The sequence below is a fragment of the Gallinula chloropus genome (genome assembly GCF_964237585.1).
Source record: "Gallinula chloropus genome assembly, chromosome: 1".
Classification (NCBI taxonomy): domain Eukaryota; kingdom Metazoa; phylum Chordata; class Aves; order Gruiformes; family Rallidae; genus Gallinula; species Gallinula chloropus.
Genome location: NC_140085.1, coordinates 105,523,535 through 105,546,176, shown reverse-complemented (window position 1 = coordinate 105,546,176; position 22,642 = coordinate 105,523,535). Strand labels below are relative to the sequence as shown.

At 36.9% G+C, this 22,642-nt stretch overlaps 1 protein-coding gene across 1 annotated transcript in view; it reads left to right on the top strand.

Moving 5' to 3' along the window:
- ROBO2 (roundabout guidance receptor 2) overlaps positions 1-22,642 on the top strand; it is a gene marked incomplete at its 5' end in the record, with an annotated part of 461,552 nt that overhangs the window by 365,562 nt on the left and 73,348 nt on the right. The window contains 6 exons of the mRNA XM_084279241.1: positions 3,359-3,564; positions 7,551-7,632; positions 8,347-8,512; positions 10,072-10,238; positions 14,580-14,701; positions 21,946-22,177. Coding sequence (XP_084135367.1) covers positions 3,359-3,564; positions 7,551-7,632; positions 8,347-8,512; positions 10,072-10,238; positions 14,580-14,701; positions 21,946-22,177 — 975 coding nt within the window. The remainder of the gene's footprint in view (positions 1-3,358; positions 3,565-7,550; positions 7,633-8,346; positions 8,513-10,071; positions 10,239-14,579; positions 14,702-21,945; positions 22,178-22,642) is intronic.

Here is a 22,642-nt window from a genome sequence, read left to right as displayed (position 1 = left end):
CAAACTAGGATGAGCATTGGAAGGGAGGAGCAAGCTTAACCTCCCCTAGGGGAGGCAACATAAGAATGAAGTGGTTTAGGGTATCCAATTGATTAAAAAGATCACATTTCTGGGCTTTTCAATGAAAGCAAAAGGCTGAGTCTATAAGCAGAATTCAGAAGAGTAGTCAAAAAAACCCTCCGCGATTTTTTTTGACTACAGGTCTATTGGATGTTCTGTAATATGTCTGTCTCAAATCTTTCTGGAAGAATTTAATAACACTCACAGTTTACTCATCTGCAGTTCTGGCCACCATGAATCCTGTCCCTGGTCAAATTTATATTCCATGTTTTATAGCAAGTGTGACAGTTACAAGCAGGAGAGATTCTGAAGAACTACACAGCCACCTGTGAAGCTCTTCTGCAAAAAAAGTCAGGGAGGTTTGATTGTCCTTTGCTTTTCCACACCTCAGGAGAGCATCCTGCTCTATCACATTAGTGTTTGTCATGGGAATTTCATGACCAGTGTTTGATTTTTCTCATTAATTCACCAGGAAAACTTTTGAAATTACGACTTTTTAAGTGCCAAAGTAAAGACTTCCTTCTGTTATTTTCTTATTTTAATTTCCTGTTGTAATTTGTCTAATTCCCATCCAAATTTAAACATAGTTTCATGAAAATTGCATTTGTAGTGAATAAACTGATCATTAACAAATAGAATTTGTTCTTTTCTGATATTCTGGTCAAAATTTAACAACATTTTATCACAAATGGAATATGATAATTTTTCAGTTACCAGAATATGTGACTATATGGTTGTAGACAAATAATTTCAAAACATTTTTTTTATTAAACTAATTTTGAAATAAAAATCTTTTTTAGTATGTAAATATATTTTAGCTATACAGTTCTGTAGAATATATATAAAAATCCCGCTAGGGAAAGCAACATAAAATTTTAATATGTAATTAAAGTGTTATAGAAGAAATTAAAAAAACAACCAAACAAACAACTTTTTTCATTATCTGCCTCTTCAGAATGCTTATGATGAATTTGAGTTTTGGATCCTTGTATAGGAGACCTACATAGTTAGAATACAAGCACATATACACGTTTTAGGGAAGATTTACAAGTCATAGTTGTGAAGACAATACAGTCGTTCACAGATCAGTGGAAACCCTAAGTGTTCATTTAACCTTTAGCCTTAGTGTCATGGAAACCTGTAGTGGTCTTTCACCCATAACACCCTTGAAAATGAAGATTCCTTCTGGCCAGGAGACTTTCAATTACACTATTGATCAGAGCTATTTAAAGGATTATGAGCTCCTCATTCCGGCTGTAAAAAAACTAATTACAAGCCAAAGAACAATATCTGTAATGCAGTAGGTTCTGAAAATACCTACATTGCTATACATATGAGAGGCGATTAGAAGCAGCAAATAACTGCAATGGAATAGTTAGCAATTTAAGTAATTGTTTTTCCTTAATTTTTAGCTACCTAGAAACCTAGGATTTGCTGGTTTCTGTTAAATCTGAATGAAAACTTGCACAGCTAAATTTTCATTTGAATATATTCACGCTGCAGGTATGATGATAGTACATATGATGTGAGATTAATTTTTATTTCACCAAATGGCTGAACTGTGTAGTTATAATCAACCTTAATTAAATTTTAAAAAAATATCCCATCAAGGTGAAAATGCATTGCTGGTTTTTTTTTTTTTTGGTTGTTTTTTTTTTTTTTTTTTTGTCATATAGTGTTTCCTGTCTTATATCTGTGTTCAGTTGGTGATATTTCAGACTTTCCAAAATAGCTTTCACATTCTTGCTTTAATAAAAGATCTGTACTGAATTTCTATTTTCAGTTTCAATTTCAAGAAATGTGATGAACTCACACTCCAAGGTGCTACTGATTATTCTATCCGTGGTGCATTTTGTTAACAAAAGAAGGCAGTATTTTTGCAATGTTACAGTTTCCAAAACAATTATTTTAGGTGTAAAATGTACCACTGACATCCCCCTAATATTTATTTTATTAAATAGTGAAAACAATTTTATGTATTAAATAGTGTAATGAAATCACTTTAGATCTGTTAAAGGTTCCAGAGGTTTGCATCTCAAACAGCTCAAATGCAACAGAAACCATATTGCTTCACATTAATTTATTTTCACTTAATTGTTAGAGTGAGGTCTTGTGTACGGACTATAATGAGCCAGATTCTGAGCTATAATAAATGATTCAAACTCAGTTGATATCAATGGAGGCAGGCTAACTCACACTGGTTTAGTAGCTAATCATGCCTGTTACAATATTTAATACCAGTCATATAACTGTTCAGTTGTTCAAAGATCTAAAACAGCGGCAGGTAGATATATGAAAACGAGTCCTCAGTTCTTTTACACTGATTTTATGCCGGAGTCAAAATGGTTTTTATATTTGGGCATTTCACATTAATTCTGTACAAACACACTCTTTTGAAACAAAGACTTGTATTTTGCTACCTAATAGACAGCTCCGAGAATAGGTTCAACAGCAGAATTACTTAAGGAAAATTGGTCTTTCAAGAAAACCAAACAGGAGCATTTTACCTCATCTTCAAGATATCCCACTAGTCATGGAACGAGGTTTACACACAGTCATGCGCTCTCTCACTGGTTACAGAGCCCTTTAAGCAGTATTTCAACTATGCATATGTAAATTATTAGGGGAAAAATTAAGAGAGTTCATGGCCTTAAAAGGTGATGAAATTATTTGATAAGTAAGCTGTTAAAAAGCCTGATTGAATTTGAACTTTTTCTCCACTGGGAAGAACAGTATAGTCATTTAGATTGCTGAGATTATGAAAGCATTTTGTATTATTGTCAGATATTTTTGTTCATGAAAACTTGCAAGTCGACTGTGAATGGGGAATGTGGTTGGCACCCATACTAGAATGGCTACAGTGTTTCACTTTGAACTTTAACAGATTTTCTCTTTAGGTTCTAAATCAGGTAAGCAATTACGCACAGTTTGATGTGACATTAGATATGTCCTTTAAGTGCTTTTCTAAACTGGAAACAATGAGATATGTACCTTCTGGATCAAGGTCTTAATTTTCATCCTGTCTTAATCAAATGAGTCTGATGATCTTTGCTAATAGAAGTTTATATATCTATTTTGATATCTAGATCAGTGGTGAAATAAAACTCTTACAAAAATGTTTTCAAATACACCAGTTAATTGTTAACATGTATCTGTGGGTCTTCCAAAAACAATGGTTTTAGTCTCTTAGAGGCTAACTTAAATCAGTCTGTTAAAATTGGTACTGTGTCAGGGAAAGAGCTAACTGCTGCAGAGGAACATTGAAGGTGTGGATGTCAATGCGTCTGTCACCCTTTAGTCTTGACAGATAGGCCTCCGCCCATCATCCTCCAGGGGCCAGTCAATCAGACTCTGGCAGTGGATGGGACAGCTCTGCTGAAGTGCAAGGCAACTGGCGACCCCCTTCCTGTCATCAGCTGGTTAAAAGAAGGGTTCACATTCCTGGGCAGAGACCCTCGAACATCCATACAGGATCAGGGGACACTTCAAATTAAAAGTCTGCGGGTGAGTAGCAATAAGTAGTAAGTAGTACATGGCTAGTCCTGAGTTGCTGGTGTCAAGAAGCTCTGCTGTCTTTCTGTCTGTCGTCTTCAAAATTAACTTAGTTGTCTCTTCTGCTATGAAATTCTTACCAAGTCCACATCCTATTTCATTCTTAGACATTGTGCAGGGAAGGGGGGACAGAGGAAAGGATAGGCAAACTAGCATCGGATATTTCTGTTAGAAATAAATAGAATTAACATTTAAAATCTTAGTCTTGTTGCAATAAAACACGAGTTGGGCACGGATAGACATTTAAATGGACAGGCCTTCCTTGTCTTTTCAGTCAGTCTTAACATGAAAACATTGGGCTGTTGTCTCCGTTAAAACTTAGAGCAGCTCATTTTCAACACCTGACCATAGTTTTCCAAGGAGCTATTGTGCTCGCAAGTGATTCTGGAGTTCATCAGGGTTTGGCCATGCACTTTCTGCATCAACGAGTCTTGGCAGTTTTGAGCTGGCTGATTTATTCCAATGTTACGCTTGCTGGAGACGTTCCATAAGGCTGCGGACGGGAGAAGACAACTATAATACTGTAACATACATGCAGTCATGTGCAGAGGGGTTTCTATTCAAAATGAAATGCCTATCATAATATTTATATTTTGACACATGAGATAATATGATGTCTTCAGAGTGCAAAGAAATTTTACAGTGTTCCAAATATTATAATGTCAGATTTTGTTGATAAACATTGTATCACAGGTCTTTGTTTGGGCTTTCAAATTTTCCCTATTCAAAGATAAAAATACATATCTTTTTGTGTGCTTGTGGACAGGCATGTATAAAAAATAGTAAGGGAAATGTAATTGTTAAGAACTTAAAAACAATTTCAGAAGCCATTTAATTACATCAACAGTAATTTCTGCACTTAGCTTTGCCATCCAAAAAATGTCATTAAACATTGCTGCTGAGGACAAGTCATAAAGAGCAATTTTGTTTTCTGATACCAATTCATCAGGAGTCATAGATGAATTGTTAACTTCTTTGGAACAAAACAGAATTTATTAAAAAATTTATGCTAGCTTTCCTTGAGTAAACAATTTATCCTTCCTCCCTGGGCTGAAGGCAGGTTTGGGCCATGAAGGTTAATGCATTTTTCCTGTAGAGCTGGATTAAAGAGTGCGCTTGAATAGTCAAGATTCCCCAGTAGTGTTGGAAAGCAGCAATTAAAGGTAGAAGCTTAGTGATTTCAAACAAACTTTCAGGCATCAATGATGGGCTTCTGTGGAGTGTCCATGAGGCAGAAGCTCCTGGGATACCTGTCTGCATGCAGCTATGCAAACAATGGAATTGGTTCTGAATCGTGCCGGTGCATTAATCTCTCTGTTAGAGGCACAGGGTCTGTAAACGAAAGGAAAAAAAATTGCTTGCAGGGGGAGAAGAAAACAGTATTAGTAGTGAGTGTGGTTTTGAAAGACACAAAGCTTTTATTGATCCTTAAGTGGCTCATTCACTAGTAACCAATTTTCCTTAAAGGCTCAGGAAGACATTTTTTATAAACCCCTGGACCGCAGTAGTGTACACTGTTTGACTCAGATTTAAGGACAAAAAACACATGCGACCATAAAAACCAGATTTCTCCTGTACCTTGCCAGGTTTAAGAATTAAATATGGATTTAAATCTGGAATGTTTAACATTTCTCTCAAGTCTACGTGAGCAAGGACTAGCAACACTCCCTAAGCAATGGCCACAATGTCCAAGCAGATTTACATGCCCAAGGTCAAAACGAATTAATATTTATCACCCACATCTCCTCAGCCTTCTCCTTCCCTCCCAAATAATAATAACTATTGCAATTATAAAATATTTTGAGATTTCGGTAAAGGTGAGCCACTACTATTTAAAGCTCTGAGACCACAGTCTTTTGTTTCATAACTCTCTGTGTGTAAATCAAGTTACTCAGGAGTCTGCAGCAGTCACAGTGAACCATGGGCCACAGTCGTAAACATGAACCTAGAGATTTTTCTTATGAGCCAATCTTCCCAGCTGCTCTGAGGAAGACAGCTAAAACTCACATATGTCACTCACTCAGTACCCTTTCAGACAGGTCAACATTGACGCAAAACTCCCTCCTGCTCCATAGAAGCGTACCAGGGCAGACTTAGACACCTGCTTTAACTAAGGAAGAAAACTTAATTTTACCGAATAACAAAGATTTTCCATTCAAATCCCCTGTTGTTCTTACCATGGCACAAAAAAAAAGTATAAATAATTCAATTATCAATACACTATGTCTGTATCTAATCCATCCACAATCTGGAAGTTAGATAATTCACCATAACTTGCAAGAGGCAGCATATCTCCAGCTTGCTCTGTAGGTTGAGTTAGCCTTCTGCAAGTTACACTGCTGTATGTACCACATCACTAAGTGTGCCATGCCCCATCTGTCATGGTAGTACACAAATGCAGTTGAGAACCACAGCCTTGAGAAACATTCTCCATTATCACATAATGAAGAATTCTATATTTAATAAAAACTTGAAAGACCACTTCAGAACACTATAAGGCTCACTCCTTCAGAAAACCTGCCTGCTTTCAAGAGTCTTTCTCATTTCTTTAGCAGTACCTGTTTGAGTCTCTGAGTCATTGTCAGAGGGGTTTAATTATTGTTTGTCTTTCACAGAAAAAGCTTCTCCTAAATTGCAAGTTATGCCTGTTCAGACAATTGAACTGGTATTAAACACTTGCCTACTGGCCCTAACAATGGTACACTGCAGTCCCAGTTTATCCAAAGAAAATATCAACAAAATTCAAACACGACAATGTTAAAAATCAATTACATTAAATATCAACAAGTAATCTGAAAAACATCCCACGTATTTGCCTTGACATTCTTCTGGAAGAGTTCAGTGTAAGCACATTTGCTATAGTGCCATTCTGCATTTAGCAGAACACCCATTGCAATTCCTTGAAGTTCAAGAAAGCTTCTTGGATGCAGTCCTATATCTGTCAAGTCATCTGGTGGTGAATATAATTCTTCTCCTTTATCACTAGAGTCAGCACTCTCCCTCTTCTGCTTCCATCTCCAGATTACCGTGCTTTAAACATAGTGGTAGGAGGGCTGCTCTGTGTATTTTGTGTTTTGTGAAGTTAATGTTCTTCATCTACCTCTGTAATATTCACTGGTTCCTGTCTCAGTAAATTAAAGTAAGGAATAGCAAAGCACTTGGCAAATTTTCCAGTAGAACAATGTATACAGCGATCAGACTAATATTGACAATATGATTCAATATGGTTTCCCCAAAGAAATTTGAAATATATAAACTGACCACGGAGTCACAACAGTTTTATACAAATGCTTTTTTCTTTTCTTTTGCTGGCAAAGTGCCTTGGAAGACTGAAATAAAATTCCATGTGAAACAGAAGAAAGATAAGGATGGTATAGCATCTGATTTAACTTTGCCATTTGAAAGGTGCTTGGAGGCCTGTCTGTGTAGAGAAAACCATTGTTAGGTCTCAGCCACAGTATTTTTATGTCTGGTGGCCTGTATAGCAATGACTTCATCAGTCATAAGAGTCTAAGATGATGTAACAGCCTTCCTGGCACTGGAAACTGTATCTCTGGGTCATCATGGGATAATAAATGGTGAGATTTTGTCCTCTAAGAAGTTAATTGCTCTTGAAATGTTACCTGATTTCACCTGCATTTGCTGTAACCAATACAAAGATTGACACTTTTACAGAACATCCCTTTTGTAGCATTTGTGTGCTGCACTGGTACCATTAACAATATGAAAATTAGAATTAGAAAAGTATTAATAGCAAGTAATCTTATTATAGTTCTCTAAAAGTAAGCCACTATTAAATGATTGTTTGAAAAGGTCCAATGCTGCAAAATGTAGGTTAAGTCCTTCTTAACATTTTGAAAAAGAAAATGAGAGTAAACTCTATCAGCTGATTCTAAAAGGTTGTTAAAACTGCCCTTAACTGTTTTTTTTATGTCTAGCTGTCTGATACTGGGACTTACACTTGTGTTGCTACAAGTTCCAGTGGGGAGACATCCTGGAGTGCTGTGCTGGAGGTGACAGGTAAGTGATGTCCAAGGGCTGTGTTTTGGTTGGCATAAAATAAAATTGTAGGCTATGCTAGGACAGTCTGAGTCAGTCAGTTCTAGAAATTCTTTGGTTGAGATGAAGAACTTTTAGGTGGGAAGGCTGGGCTCCTTCACATACCATGCATTTCATTGCTATTATCTTTAAATGTCTCTTGACATTGGAACAATTTATATTTGTCTCCAGTGATCTCAGTACGCTATAACTCTTCTAAACAGAATATTAATAAAACATGGTTTCATCCAGTTATTGGCTTGGGCAAGGAAACTATTATGCCTACACAGAGTCCTATCAAAGTCCAATGTGGTCTCTGTGAGTACTGGAGTTGATTTGGATATAGGAACTGTATCAGCCTGCTGGTAACTGAAGTTTTGGTATTTTATGTAAATCTCAGCAAAACTGATCTTTTTTTCTTTTTTTTTTTTCATTACTTTCTGTTTTTAATATACTTTATATATAACCTTTTGAGGTTTTTTGCAGGATTCTTCTTTCAGTATGTACCAAAAGAATGATAGCTCTCCATCCAAAAATATACATGGTAATGCAATTGTCTTAATTAGTTCTTTCCAGGTTAAGAACATTGGTTATGCTGATTTTGCGGATGTTTGGCATGGTTTTTTGATCTTCTACTTAGATCAAATTTACACAATCAAGGATAAAAAGTAATTGTTCTGTATTTGCCTCTTACAGAATCTGGTGGAGCAACAGTCAGTAAAAATTACGACATAAATGACCTCCCTGGGCCACCATCCAAACCCCAGGTCACTGATGTTACTAAGAACAGTGTCACCCTGTCCTGGCAACCAGGGACCCCTGGAAGCCTACCAGCCAGTGCATATATCATTGAGGCTTTTAGGTATGTGAATTATTCCATCTTCCTTTCTAATTTTGCTTGAACCCTGGTACCAACTGTTCTCCTGGTGTTGTGGTGTTCTTTTGGGCTCCACGTGTATCATTAGAAGTTCATTAAAAACCTCAACTCCTCTGGCAGTCGATTCTTTTTTTCTTTTAATTTCTTTTTTTTTTTTTCAATTTATATTTTTTTCCTAAGTGATTAATTAGAGTAGCATCTATTTCTTAACATTAGCAAGAGTATAACAGGACAATGCAGTCATTATTTGCTACCTTTTTTTTATCACCGATGACCAGAGAGAGTCTCCTGTGGGAATGCTACAGGTCAAATCATTTGGACCCAGTGTTATCATGACCATTATAGTACAAATAATCTGAAAATGAAGGATAATCATGAAGCTTCTCTGCATACTTTGATTCCTGTTCTTATTAAAGCATGTTACAAAGAGAATCCAGCTGCTCCTTTCCACGCAGCAGTGTTTAATAAGTGGTAGGAAAGAACTCCTGGGCCCCAGTTCAGCAAGTTTGTTTAAACACGGGCCATATCTTCCCCATGTATTGATTAACACATGCTTCCCCTTAAAAATGTGCACATTCTTAAATGTTTTCCTCAATCAAGATGTGCATCATATGACAAGTAATGTAGTCCATCTTTTAATTAAAAGTCATGCAAGTAAAAATGCTTCATTCAGCTTTATTAATATGCAAATAATAGTATTGTATGTGCAAACTGTTGGTTTTATTATGGAACTTGTACTATCCTTTATGCATTGCATGAATGAAATAATGGAAACAATAGGAAACTCGTAGTTTTCCATTTTATTCTTTCCTTTTAATATATTTGAAGAATATTTTAATCAATGCTGTACAACAAAGACCAATAAAATCAAATTTTCTCTTTAAACTTTTGTGATATTTCCCCCTAGATAAGCTTTAATGGCATCCCATCAATAACTTTAGCAAAAGCTAGGCATTTTCATTAAAAGCTGTTTTAACAATCACACTTGAAATCTCTTCATGCAGTGAATTGTAATCTAATTATAATAATGTCCAATGGAAGATGTTATAAGAGAAAAAATAATCATATACTTTCTTTCATTTACAAGCATGTTTTCAGACCTTTTTTTTCAGTAACTTTAAGTATGACTTTAGTTCAAGGAGAATACTTTTCTTCCAATGACAATTTATTGACATAATTTACTTAGCAGTATAGAAAATTATCTTTTAACAGGATTTTCTTTTCAAAGGTTTATGTTCAAGAGTGGCCCATTTATCATTCAAATTTACTTTGCAGCTTTTTACACTTTCCTTCTGTGGATATTTATTTTAGAGACATAACAAAAGCTTTTGCTTCTGTTAAAAGGAGAAATGCCTTTGACAGCTGTGGGGGTTTTTTAGCTCATTTCAATGAGTTAACTGAAACAAATATTTTTATTTTTTATCCTGCTTTTACTATTTTTTCCTGTACTTAGACTTGATATAGGGTTACAAGAGTAGGTCCTTTCACATCTTGATATTTGTCTTGTCTTTTGTCTCTAAACTTCAATCCTCTTCTCGTTGCAGTCAATCTGTGAGCAATAGCTGGCAAACGGTAGCTAACCATGTGAAGACCACTCTCTACACTGTGAGAGGACTGCGCCCCAATACAATCTACCTGTTCATGGTGAGAGCTATCAATTCACAAGGTCTGAGTGATCCCAGCCCTATGTCAGATCCTGTCCGAACACAAGGTAATAGTAATTATTAAGGCTTATGTGCATGAGCTAAAATAGAAAGAAGGAGCTGAGAAGTGATCAATAGGTCAGCCTGGCCATTTGGCTTTGGCACTCTGACTGAAGAACTCATGAATTGAGCTTAGCCAATAAAGATAAAAGATAGTCCAATGTTTGCTGTATCAATCTGGAGCTTAGGAGAAATAGGTTAGCTCTTTAATCCTTGGTACGCTGTAGACCTTTTGGCTTGCAGTTCACTTCGACTGTGTGTGTTCCATGATGCCTGATGTCTATTGAAAGTATTGGGAATTCCCCATGCTATTCTGAAAAGTGCTCTGCTTAGTATATTCTCTCTCCATGCCCTTACTTCTTATCCATTGTTATAATAGGGATGTACTATGATAGTATGTAGACATAGCATTAATCAAAAGAATTGCAGAAAGTATAAGTAGTGTATTGATTAATCAGATCCAACTTTAGGCTGAGAATTCATGTAAACTAAGGCATCTGCATACTAAGAATATTTTAAAGTTATTCTAAGAAAAGTATGCTTCTACTATTTATATACCTAGATTTCTGAATTCTTTATATTAGTCCACCACACAAAACAGAAGGAAGGCTGAACTGAAATCCCTCAATTATAACACGGTGATCTAATTGATAGCTGCTGCCCTCCATTGCTATTGAATTGGCCTTTCAATTCTGCTCACATTTCTTTAAGCTCTAACTGTGTATAAGTGCCACAAATTCCTCTTCACAGCATGGATTTTTTTTGTCTCTGACAACACACTGCTTGAATCCTTCATTAAAGAGTGTAGTTTTGTGTTAAACAGGTTGGAATACAGGAATTAATAATTTTTTGTAATCATGATTTTTTTGAGTCCAAAGTAATAGCTTGTCTCACAGTTAATTTAGAATGTGATTGTCTCTGTTAATGGCAGTTATAAAAGTGTGCATGAAGCATGCATCTTGTGTCAGCCTCCACCATGTGTAAGTGGTTTGGTTCCTTTGCTTGTCCTAGATGGAAAGAGAGAAACAGGAGTAGGGTGGTACTGCTTTATCACTGAACTGAGACATCCAGTCTCTTGCATCCCAGTCTGTTCCTGAATAAATCTGTCTTTAATAATTATCCCCTCAAAATAGTAATCATTGCTGTAAAAGGAGAAGCAGAGCTGCTCTCTGAAAAGCTGAAGGAGTGAGTTGGGCGGAGATTTCACGGCTTGACTGTCCACCGAGTATCACAAGTTTTCTTCTCTTTCTTAACTCTCCCATTATTACAGGGTGACTCATGCTTTTCATTGCACCAAGCTTTTAGTCTGCATAACTTATCACCTAGTTAAAAAAAACAACTTTGTTTGGCATTTGAGTGTCAAGTATAGACTTTTTATCTGACATACTGACAAGCAATTTGATTTCAGTAAAAACATGTCTTTTAATTAGCTACAGCATGTGTTGCAGCTTCCATTTCCAGAAGCTGTTTAGCAGTCAAGCACACTGAGACATGTACAGGATTTATAGCTTCTTTGCAAGCCTGCAGTTTAATAGAATTAAATCATAAAATCAATTGAAAATTAACATAATGTTTTGATGTGATTTCTAATTACGCCTGAATTCAATTCGGGCTCACAGAAGAAGCTGACACACAGTAGAAAGCCTATTTGCAGTGGCCGTGGAGGAAGAAGCAGCAGCTATAACAGTCCTATATGGCATTAATTTGTAACAGGTGTCTGTGGTAACTTGAATAGCTGAGCATTTAATTTCCTGGTCTAAGTATAGCAAATACAAGCAAAAGGATTTTATGCATATTTTTACCAGTGGACTACAAGTAGACAATCAGGCACTTTTGAAAGGTTTACCTTAGATGACTTACATCGAATACAGACAGAGAAATCAGTAATTACTCTAAGAAAAGAGTTGATTTCTTGATTCGACTTTTAACAGACCAAACCATATATTAAAAAAACACTTTAAATAAACTATATATAATCATATCCCTGGAATTTAAATTACTAGCAACTAATAGAAAGTTCACTGGAAGCTGTTAGAAGAGAGGTTAGAGAAAATATATAACCAATTTAATTTTAGACACCACTTAACTGTGAGAAGAATAAAGCTTCTTAAACTAGTTCTGCTTGAGTCATGATTTTATTATTCCAGTACTTCCTTATAGGTAGATCAACTGCTTTCCCACCCGAAGTCTCCTAGTAATGTGAAAATTACATTGTAAGGCATTACACTGTGAGCATTACATATGCATGTTTCCAAGTGCACGTACCAGAAAACAGAATTCCATGTGTACATCTTGATAATAATTCCTTACTGTTATTAGCCCATATTATTCCTTTACTTCTGGACATATGCCCCATTAAAATGATGAAATGTGGTTCATACAAACACACTATACAGTAATGTCTTTTCTCCTGAGGGCATGTAGGTATTTTGTTGGTTGTATACCACAGGATAACATAACCTAAAATGTAGTCATGGCTAGTTATAGGTATTTTGTACCAAGGACCATAGCTTTTTGTGGATAGCAGAATAAAATATCATCCTGTAAACCAGTCTGAGCTGCTGTCTTGCAGATTTATTTTATTGTATTTCTCTGTTTCATGGTCACTTTGAATAGGCATAATTTGCTAGATAAGCTCCTTCACAGACATCCATATTTGGTTTATATTCCCCTTGGAGATCCATGGAGCCATTTTCATTTGAATATCAGTAGTAGCCTGTGGCAGTATTGTTTATTGGTAGCTCAGAACCCATAACAATCCAGAATTATGAAGCTGAAATATTGGTGATCAAAACCTACTTTATTTCAAAATCTGAAGGCATGTGATTCAAACTCAGTTGTTATATTTAAATTTTTCATTTTTAAGAGCACTTTTATTTCTTCTTAATAATATTTAGAAGATAAAAAGAAATTATATGCTGCATACTCCCATACCTAAGATTGTCAGAGGGGGAAAAAAATCCCTTTTATGTGCATATTCTTTTCACAAGGACACATGATGTTGATCCAAAATGAGGGGAAGTGTCTTTGGCTAGTGAGTCCCATGGGTAACGAAGCAGAAGTTGCAGATGCCTAGACAGGCAAGACCATAATGTATCACACCTTTTAGAATATAATATGTGTTTGTATTTCAAATCCCTTCTTCTGGAAAAATTACAAGCAAAGCCCAGCAGAAATAAAAACTGTATGTATTTCTAACAGACATTATGCAAGCACATAGGCAACTGATGTAGTAAGGGCACCTGTAAGTGTTGACCAAGAACTGTGTTGTGAGATTCTTGAAGGATCCATTGAAGGGACCCAGACTTCACTGGGTTCTAGAATGTACCTTCACTTCTAAGTTGGAGGGGAGTGCTGTGGTGATACATTAGCTAGGTGATAGCTGTAGCTCAAAAATCTCCTTTTGGAGCAATGTAACAGAAAATTATGATTTCCAGGGACTGTCACTAAAAAGATACATTGCACATCTCTTTCTCTATTTTCTAATGCATATTTTGTATTTGCAGTTCCTGTTTAGCAAAAGTAATACAGCTTCATTCAGTTTAACACAAGGGCATAACCCAAATGTGGTCCCTAAGGACAAGGTCCTAGGGCCACATGTGGTGCTCTAGATGGAGATGTAGTTTTCCATAGATGTATCCTAAGTGATCAAATTCCTTCAGGTTTTGACTGGAAGAAATGGTCTCCTCACAGACTTTGAAGGAATCTTTGACATAATCTTGAAGAGAAAAATTTTTTGTGTTAGGGTGTTTTTGTTGGCTTTTTATGAGATCAGAATCAGATTGGGTTCCTAAATTAATTACCTTTTCATAGTTGAGCTCAGTTTACTTATCTATATCTCTAAAGGGAAAATTTGCATTGGAGAAGAAAATTATTATTTTTAGTGTTTGTTTTCTTGTGTGCACGGTATGTGGAGAGGGGAAGCTTAGTGAAAGTGTGGAACCATATAATGACTTAATGTGATGTATGGTCTAACAAAATAACAAACCCCAACATCTTAATTTTCTTCAATTATACTAACTGATTTGGTTCCAGACATCTGGCCAACATTATTATTATCTGAATATTTTTGAACTAGTGAAAACATCTGATTAAACTTTGCCATAAAATCCGAATACTTATTTAAACATCTTTGTGTTTCAGTATTTCCTAAGCAGCTAAAGGTGTATGGTTTATTTGCATTTCTTGATATGCTTTGGAATTCATATTTAAATCTTTGTATGGTATAGTTTTAAAAAAGGGACTACAAAGGGTGTATAAATCGTGTCATTAAGCTATTCATTAATTCTTATTGATGCCTTATATAGCTCATTAAAACACTGTTTTAATGTGTGTGTCTGGCGTGACAGATATCAGCCCACCAGCACAAGGCGTGGATCACAGGCAAGTACAGAAAGAACTGGGAGACGTCATTGTGCGACTTCATAATCCTGTTGTGCTGACACCCACGACAGTTCAAGTCACCTGGACAGTAAGGCTTCTGTTATTGTTACCTTCATAGTACTTTAATTTTGCCTATTTATCCCTGCAGATTTTTTACTACCCTGAAAAGCTCCAGTCTTGACTTCAAACATTTTACAGGGATATATATGTGGTAATGAAATGGTCTTTTTATTTTCTCTTTCAAGTCAGGCAGGTTCAAAGTCTTCAGCTCAAAGCAAACTAGCTGTCTGACTAGAAAAATGTTATAAAAATGAATATGCTTTAACACCATAATCTAAAGGATAATTGATGTGTGGACTCATTACTGTGCACATCAAAAAATAGTCAAATATCGACGTGAAATTACTGTGTGAAAAAGCACTTTCCACTTTAAGGCATAGAGACCTATGACAATACCCTGTTATTTGGTGACCCAAAAATGCAAAAATAACTTTCCTATAAGGAAAGTACAGAAGTCAGAAGTACATGGTGCTGATGGCTTGTCTACTATGTAGCATCTGGTTTTCTAGCATAAGCCTTACCCACAATCAGTGGATATCCTTTCATTATAGAACACCAGAACTTTTTTGGCAATGCTAAACAGCATTTCTATTTGAGGGGTCAAACTACTGGGTAGAATTTCTAATATAGCATTTATCTTTCAAAATGCTATGTTTCCCCTTCTTGAAGCTTGAAGGAAAGGATTTGTAACTGTAGAAGGAGAGAGAGAAATCCTAGGGCACTATACACCAGAGAAGAGTTCTTTACTCTTGGGGCATCTGGCCCAGAGGAAGAAGAGCCATGGGTGGAAGAGTTGGAGAAATAGTACTGCTCTGTGTGTTGCTGAAACAGTTGTGTTATACAGCATGAATTGTGCTAAAGGGGTATTTATAGTGCCCAGGGCTTTTCTTCTACATGTAATATTGCTAAAAGGTTAATGTGGACAGGGGATTATAAGAGATAAGAAGTGTGGCGATAGATTGTGTATTATAGGGATTACTGTTGTTTTTGCACAACACAGACTATTTATGAGGGTTTATATGCCATGCTTATTCTGACAGATTTCAGTGATCAGGAAGCAGAATAGCATAAACAGAGAAACCCACAAAGTTCTCATTCTTAGAAGATTATTTAGAAAATATGTCATTGCATTTTGCCATTGATGTCAACACTCAGCTTGCTTTTCTAAAAATGCTGCTACATAACTCCCAGATAGTCTGACTTTCACCTTTGCAGTAAACCCTTTGCCCAAGCAGATGGGTCAGTAGTTTAGAAACTGTGGATGCTCACAGGCAGTAACTGCAAACCTGGATCACATCTGTGTAGTGCTCCTTCAAGTCCTTTCTTGGGTGTGACAGTTATCAGAAATGCAATTTCATAGGCTTACCCTTGCTTTAGCATATACTGTAGCAGAAAGCCTCAATATAACCAGAATTCAGTTTTATGCAATGTAACTATTTAATTATACTATAATGAAACAAATATATGCATATATGTGTGTGTGTGTAAATATGCATGCGTGTGTGTGTGTATGTATGTAAGTATGTATGTATTAAAGAGTCTTTCGGTGACCCCACTGAGTGAGTAATGAGTGAAGAAAACATAGTAAAGGTGAGGTGTTCTGGATTATAGCACCTTATTGGGAAGATCCCTCAAAGCAGTGACCCTATGCCACCTGACAAACATAAAAGTCTCTAGAGACGTTTCAGAATTGCTGAAGGGAAGAAAGACACGCAAAAAATCTCTGAAACAGCTAATTAGAAACTTTTCAGCAACCAGAACAAACCCAATTAATTAACCACAGTCCCTAGGAAAAAAGCCATTCTATCCAGAGAATATAGTCCACACTATTGCTATAAAATGGTTAGATAGTGTAGACATCATACAAAAGGACAGAAGTGCCATGAGAGTCATAAGATGCATTGTGTTGTACTTTTTGCTATTCAAAGAGTGAATGCCAAGGAATATCTTTGATTACTGAGTTCCTGGCAACCTGACTCCCATAAAATTAACACCAATTTCTCCCTACTTTGTAAGATTGTTTTGGCCTTACTTTCTCCTCTTTTTTTTTACTTCTTTTTATTTTTTCAAATGTGAGTTTAAAATTTCAGTTTTCTGCTACTCAGTTACAATTTCAAAACATACACATACATATATACATATTTAGCCTGTTTTAAAAGAAAGCCAGGCTTACATATTCAGTGTTAAAAGAAGGGGAATGTCAGAAGTTAGGCTTTCTCTGTCACTTAAATTTATGCCTCTTGTGCATAAGTACTAAGGTATAACTGTAATTATCTGGTCACATACAGGATCTTTTTCATGGAGCTGTTCAACATTTCTTTATATCTTCTTTATTCAGTGTTTGGTGCCAGGTCTTATTAAATTCATAGCATTGAAACCTTGCATTGAATAAAAAATTGTTAGTTTGTCTCACACACTTGCTTATCTGTCATGCTCTCAACTGTAACATTTGGGTGCTTTACAAGTAATACTGAATTTAACATCACAATGAAAAAATGTGTCAGTATCCTAACTTTACACATAGAGAGGTAAGATACAGAGAGATTTATTGCTGATGAGCCGTATGGAGTCAGATATGCCCACTGTTATCTAATGGCTAATTTTAAAACTTGGGCCTGATTTATTTTTACTTTTATCAAATCATTTTGCCTTGCAAGTACATGTTGTGTACTCCAAGCACTTTTTTAGCTGACCTCAACTATAGTTCAGCACTTCTAGAATCACTGGACATTAAACCGAGAGTTTCATTAGTGGCCAAATGTGAAAAGTTTCCTAGCATTATGTAGGATCTCTGTGGTGTAAAGCAGGAAAAAAAATCAGTTCTTTGATATGGCAAAAGAATGATTGCTTTGAAATCCTGGCTGCCTTCTAGGAGGCTACCAGGCAGAAGGATAATTCATTTACTTCTGTCTTTTAATTTGACATTGATTTTAAATGAATGCACTTCACTGGAAGCTTAGAGTCAAGTCCTTTAGACAGTTTTCCAGTGTATCATCACCCTTTGTCTTGTTCCTGTAGGACAGATGAGTGCTAGTGCTGTTTGAAACTCCAGAGATTACTGTGAGTCTGTCACCAGTGAGTTTAGCATGGTGTGCAAGGTTTTCTGCCCAGATGGAGAACTGCTGCGGGTACCGCTGTGGGAGCATGGCATTTCTTAGGATGTTTTGGGGTAGAAATTTTCATAATAAAGAGCATATTACAAAAATGTCTTCAGGGTGCAGATCAGCAGTTTTATCTGAAGGCTTTATTTTCGAGCATAAGCTGCTTTGTGGGATTTTTGCTGTCTTTTCAACAGCCTGAAAGCCTAACTGAGGGATCTAATAGCCATTGAACCTACCTCATACTCAGCTGCAGCATGGGTGGGTTCGAACATACAGGGAAAATGAATTTCCTGTTTGCAGAAATGGAGAGCTGTTGTCAGTTATGTAGATAGCTCCTGCACTGGGTATTCATCCTAAAAAAGTGTGAGGAGGAGCATGCAAGACCCCTTATATTTGCAGGTCACCTTAAAGCATTGAGTCAGCTCTAAGCAGAACCTGCCCAAGTAATTGCTCTCTGTTTCAGAGGGGTGTCTGCATTTTCTGCAGCATGTCTTTTGAGGGAGAAAGCGTATCTTTAGACCAGCAACTGTTGTAGCTCTCTTGAGTAGATGTCACTGCTGCTTGCCTGAATTCAACAGTGAAGAGTGTCACAGGAAGTCTAGGAAATGTTCTCTGTTCTTGGTATTCAGAGCAGAGAATTCCTGCAATCTCTGTAACAACAGGTTCTCTGTGTGAGGAAGTGGCAGCCACCATATAAAAAAAAGAACACCTAGAAACAATTGCACTCTTTTATCAAATCATGATGCATGTTTCTGAGACCTACAGAGCTTGATGTTTAGCACAGCTGAATGCAATTCTTTAATACTCAGCATATTTTTAGTGACCTGCTGTTGGAGTGGCACATAACTACCACGTAAGAAGCAGAGGAAATGCTGAAGTGACAGGCTTTGTATTATACAGAAGACCATGTGTGCATATATAGACATACACACATACGTATGTATATGTGTACCTATATATATATACATGTACACACATAAATGTGTGTGTATTTATATGTGAAATAAACCTGTCCTGTACCTTACAAATATCTCTGGTTAATCCATGTAATTACAGAACCACAGAACCACAGAATCACAAGGCTGGACAAGACCTTTAAGATCATCTAGTCCAACCAATCCCATCCTAAGATAAACCATATCCCTAAGTACCTCATCTACCCTTTTTTTTAAACACATCCAGGGAAGGTGACTCAGCCCCCTCCCTGGGCAGCCTGTTCCACGCCCTGACAACTCTTTCAGTAAAAATTTTTTTCCTAACATCTAAATTGAACCTGCCCTGGCACAGCTTCATGCCATTTCCCCTTGTCCTATCTCCTGTCACCGGGCTAAACAGACCATCGCCCACCTCTCTACAACCTCCCTTCAGGTAGTTGTAGGTGGTGATAAGGTCTCCCCTTAGTCTTCTCTTCTCCAGACTAAACAGCCCCAGCTCCCTCAGCTGCTTCTCAGAGGATTTGCCCTCCAGCCCCTTCACCAGCCTGGTTGCCCTTCTCTGGACTCGCTCGAGGACCTCAATGTCCTTCTTACGGTGGGGAGCCCAGAACTGAACACAGTACTCGAGGTGTCGCCTCACCAATGCACAATTACCTCCCTAGACCTACTGGCCACACTATTTTTGATACAAGCCAGGATGCTATTGGCCTTCCTGACTGCCTGGGCACACTGCTGGCTCATATTCAGTCTGCGGAATTAATTACCCAAGAGTAAATTTTTACTAACCAGAAAACTCCACCCCCCTCCCAGATTCCACCTTTCTCAATAAGTGAAGTGGCATCTGAATACCTTCCCAGTATTTTGACCACATGAAAGTCCCTGTTCATTAAAACATTAAGTGGGCATGAAGAATAGCTTCATGTCATCTCCTCGATAGTGAATGCAACTGAAGGCTTATAAAAGATATTAATAATGCATAGTATTTTCTTCTAAAGGCACCCTCCCAGACCCTGAACAATGGAATCATCATCAATAATCTGAAATCTGGGCAGATCACTCAGCCTTGTTGTAATAAAACTTCTAATTGAAAGTGCTGTGAAACTTGTGTGAGCCCCAAATCAGGGCAGTTTATAGCACCTATTTACATGATAGCCTGGTTGTACTACTGCATTCTGTTTTCATATTCCTTGTACTCTTCAGTCTTTCAGGTTAAGAACTTAGAAGTCTAGGAGGAAAAGAAGTGCATGAATGATTTTTGTATTGCCTATATGCAAGTAGATATGGCATAGTGATAAGACTCAAAGTTAGTATACTATATGTATACTCTAATGGCCCCATTCTTCTCAGGGACTTGGTGGGTGCATTTGTACCATGCCATACAAAGCAGTTTCCATAGTGTTTCGTAGAAGCACATGGTGACAGCTCAGCCAAGTCAATCCTGATTTTTCAGATGTTCTCCACTAGGCAGCAGACAGTAGAGCTTAAAAGTACAGCAGAGACAAAATGGAAAGTTCTAACAAAGTTATGCTGTCTTTCAGCATAGCTTGTAACTCAGAAGTCAGGCAGGAATCAAACTTGGCATTTGATTATTAAACATCAGAGCTTTATATTGTTATTTAGGTTGAGACTCTGTATCACAAAGTGCATGAAAGCTTTATTCTTGCTGAATTTTGTAGTAAACATGAGGTTCATAAAGTCTTTATGTCCGTAAAACATTTAATTAATGAAAGTCAAACATGGATAAAAACAATTTACTCTGATTTACAGACTCCCTTCATCTGGAAACAGCTGCTTAATGTTCTTCTTAAAAACACAGCTTGATTCTTTCGGTATTAACAAGCTATTATTGTGAGTTATATCCCTCTTTCAGTGCATAAATTCACTTAAAGTGAATGTAGAGAAGTTTATAAAATGCAAGCTTAATGTTGTTGTAACATATGTTGCAAGGTTTTTAACAGTGACAGTTTTGATGAAAGACATTTCTGCTTTGCTCTCATAAATAAAGCTTTCTTCTTGCTTGCCCTGCTTTTTAATGTCTTAAGAATCTGTGTCCCCTCTGAATGCCTCGATAAACTGTAACAAGATTATAGAAGCATAATATAGCCCCTGGTTTGCGTTTTCAGCCTTAAATTCATTTATTCTTAAGAGAAGTCAAACAAATGTATCTAATTCTGAAATATCTTTGAGCTAGCAAATTGTAACGAATAGAAAAGAAATCCTACTTGTTGAAACTCAGTTATAACCAAATTTATTGAACAGCTAGTCTTGTTATTTGTGCTGCACTTTTTGCTCGTTTTTTTTGATGGTTGCAGAATTTGTTGGGTTCAGTTTGGTTTTATCCATCAAATTGTTTTGACTCTTGTTTTCAGGCAAAATTGATACAAACGTGACATGAACTTGAATCATTGTTTTATACCTCCCCCCCGACCACCCCACCCTGAGAGGAAAAAAATGCGTGCAACCTCTCCAAGATAAAACACATTTTATGTTTTTCCTTCAGATAAAAACCCTATTTGTAGCTATGACAAGTTAGAACTGTTAAATTTTTATGTATAGGCAATCTTGAACTGTGCTTGCCTAGCAACATATAAAATATCAGCTGAAACCAACATTCTGTCTCCATCTGATGGCCTGAGAGCATCACAACCCCAGGATGCAAAGAGGCTGCTCAGGCTGTGAAGGCAAGAAACAGCACATGTCCTTGGAAGTTGTGTTCTCTGCATCTGCCTTCTGTTTATTTTACTTCCCTGAGCATCTGATGAAAAGATGAGCTGTGAGCCAAGTAATGGACTAACTGAAAGCATACAGGGTATCTTCAAAGGCTTGTCCTTTTCTGTAAAGAATTTGTTTTTCTTTTCTTCCCGTATTTCAGCACATCAGTAGCCAAGATGGGCTTAAGAAGTTTACATACAGTAAGCATTGCGCCAAAGTTCTCTTTTCATGATTTGTTGCAGGGGTGGGGCCTTGGTGTATGGTTTAAGATGGTATTTGTCATGATACATAGAGCTGAAGGAAGTAAAATAGAAAGAAATGTTCTATAACAAGTAATGTGAGAAAAATGTTGTTTATAGACAATTAATCAACGGTGACTTACAAGAATGCAGCTTGATTTTTAATTTCAGTAGTTTTAACGATTGTTCATTTTCTTTTTCCTGAGGACAATGTTTCGGGTTTTTTTTTACACAGTTCTGTTTCTTTAATATGTGTATTGATGTGTTATTTAATGCCATTTCTAGGTCGACCGCCAATCCCAGTTTATTCAGGGCTACCGAGTAATGTATCGCCAAACATCTGGCCTACCTTCTCCAGCTGTGTGGCAGAATTTGGAGGTCAAAGTCCCAACTGAGCGCAGTGCTGTCCTCGTCAGCTTGAAAAAGGGAGTCACTTATGAAATTAAAGTTCGACCTTATTTCAATGAATTCCAAGGAATGGACAGCGAATCCAAGTCTGCTCGTACCACAGAGGAAGGTCAGTAAAATGGTCAGAAATGCAACAAGCTTCCATACCTGGCACTGGAAATGAAATCAAGAATTATCATTTTCATTACTGTCTGAATGCATACGTTCCGCTTTATTTCTTCCACATGGTTTCTGTTTGTTAGATATAGGGTTGGCACTGGAATTCAACATAATATTCAGTAGGTATTCCAGGAAAAAGCACCGGGCTAGTCCTATATTCTTTTGGGTGATACGTCCTTCTAATGTGTAAATAGCTTTGAGTCTTCCAAAAAGTATGCACAGCAGCCGTTCCTTTGTAACCAGCCTTGCTGCAATAAAAGACATTGGCCTGCACTTTGAGAATGAAAGTAACAAATTAAACCTTTTGCAGATGAGTGATGTTAAGCACATCTTTCTGAATGGGTAATAATTTAGATGAACAGTTTGTTTGGGGAATGGGGACTAGCAAAGGGCAGATATTTAACTAGTCTGAAGA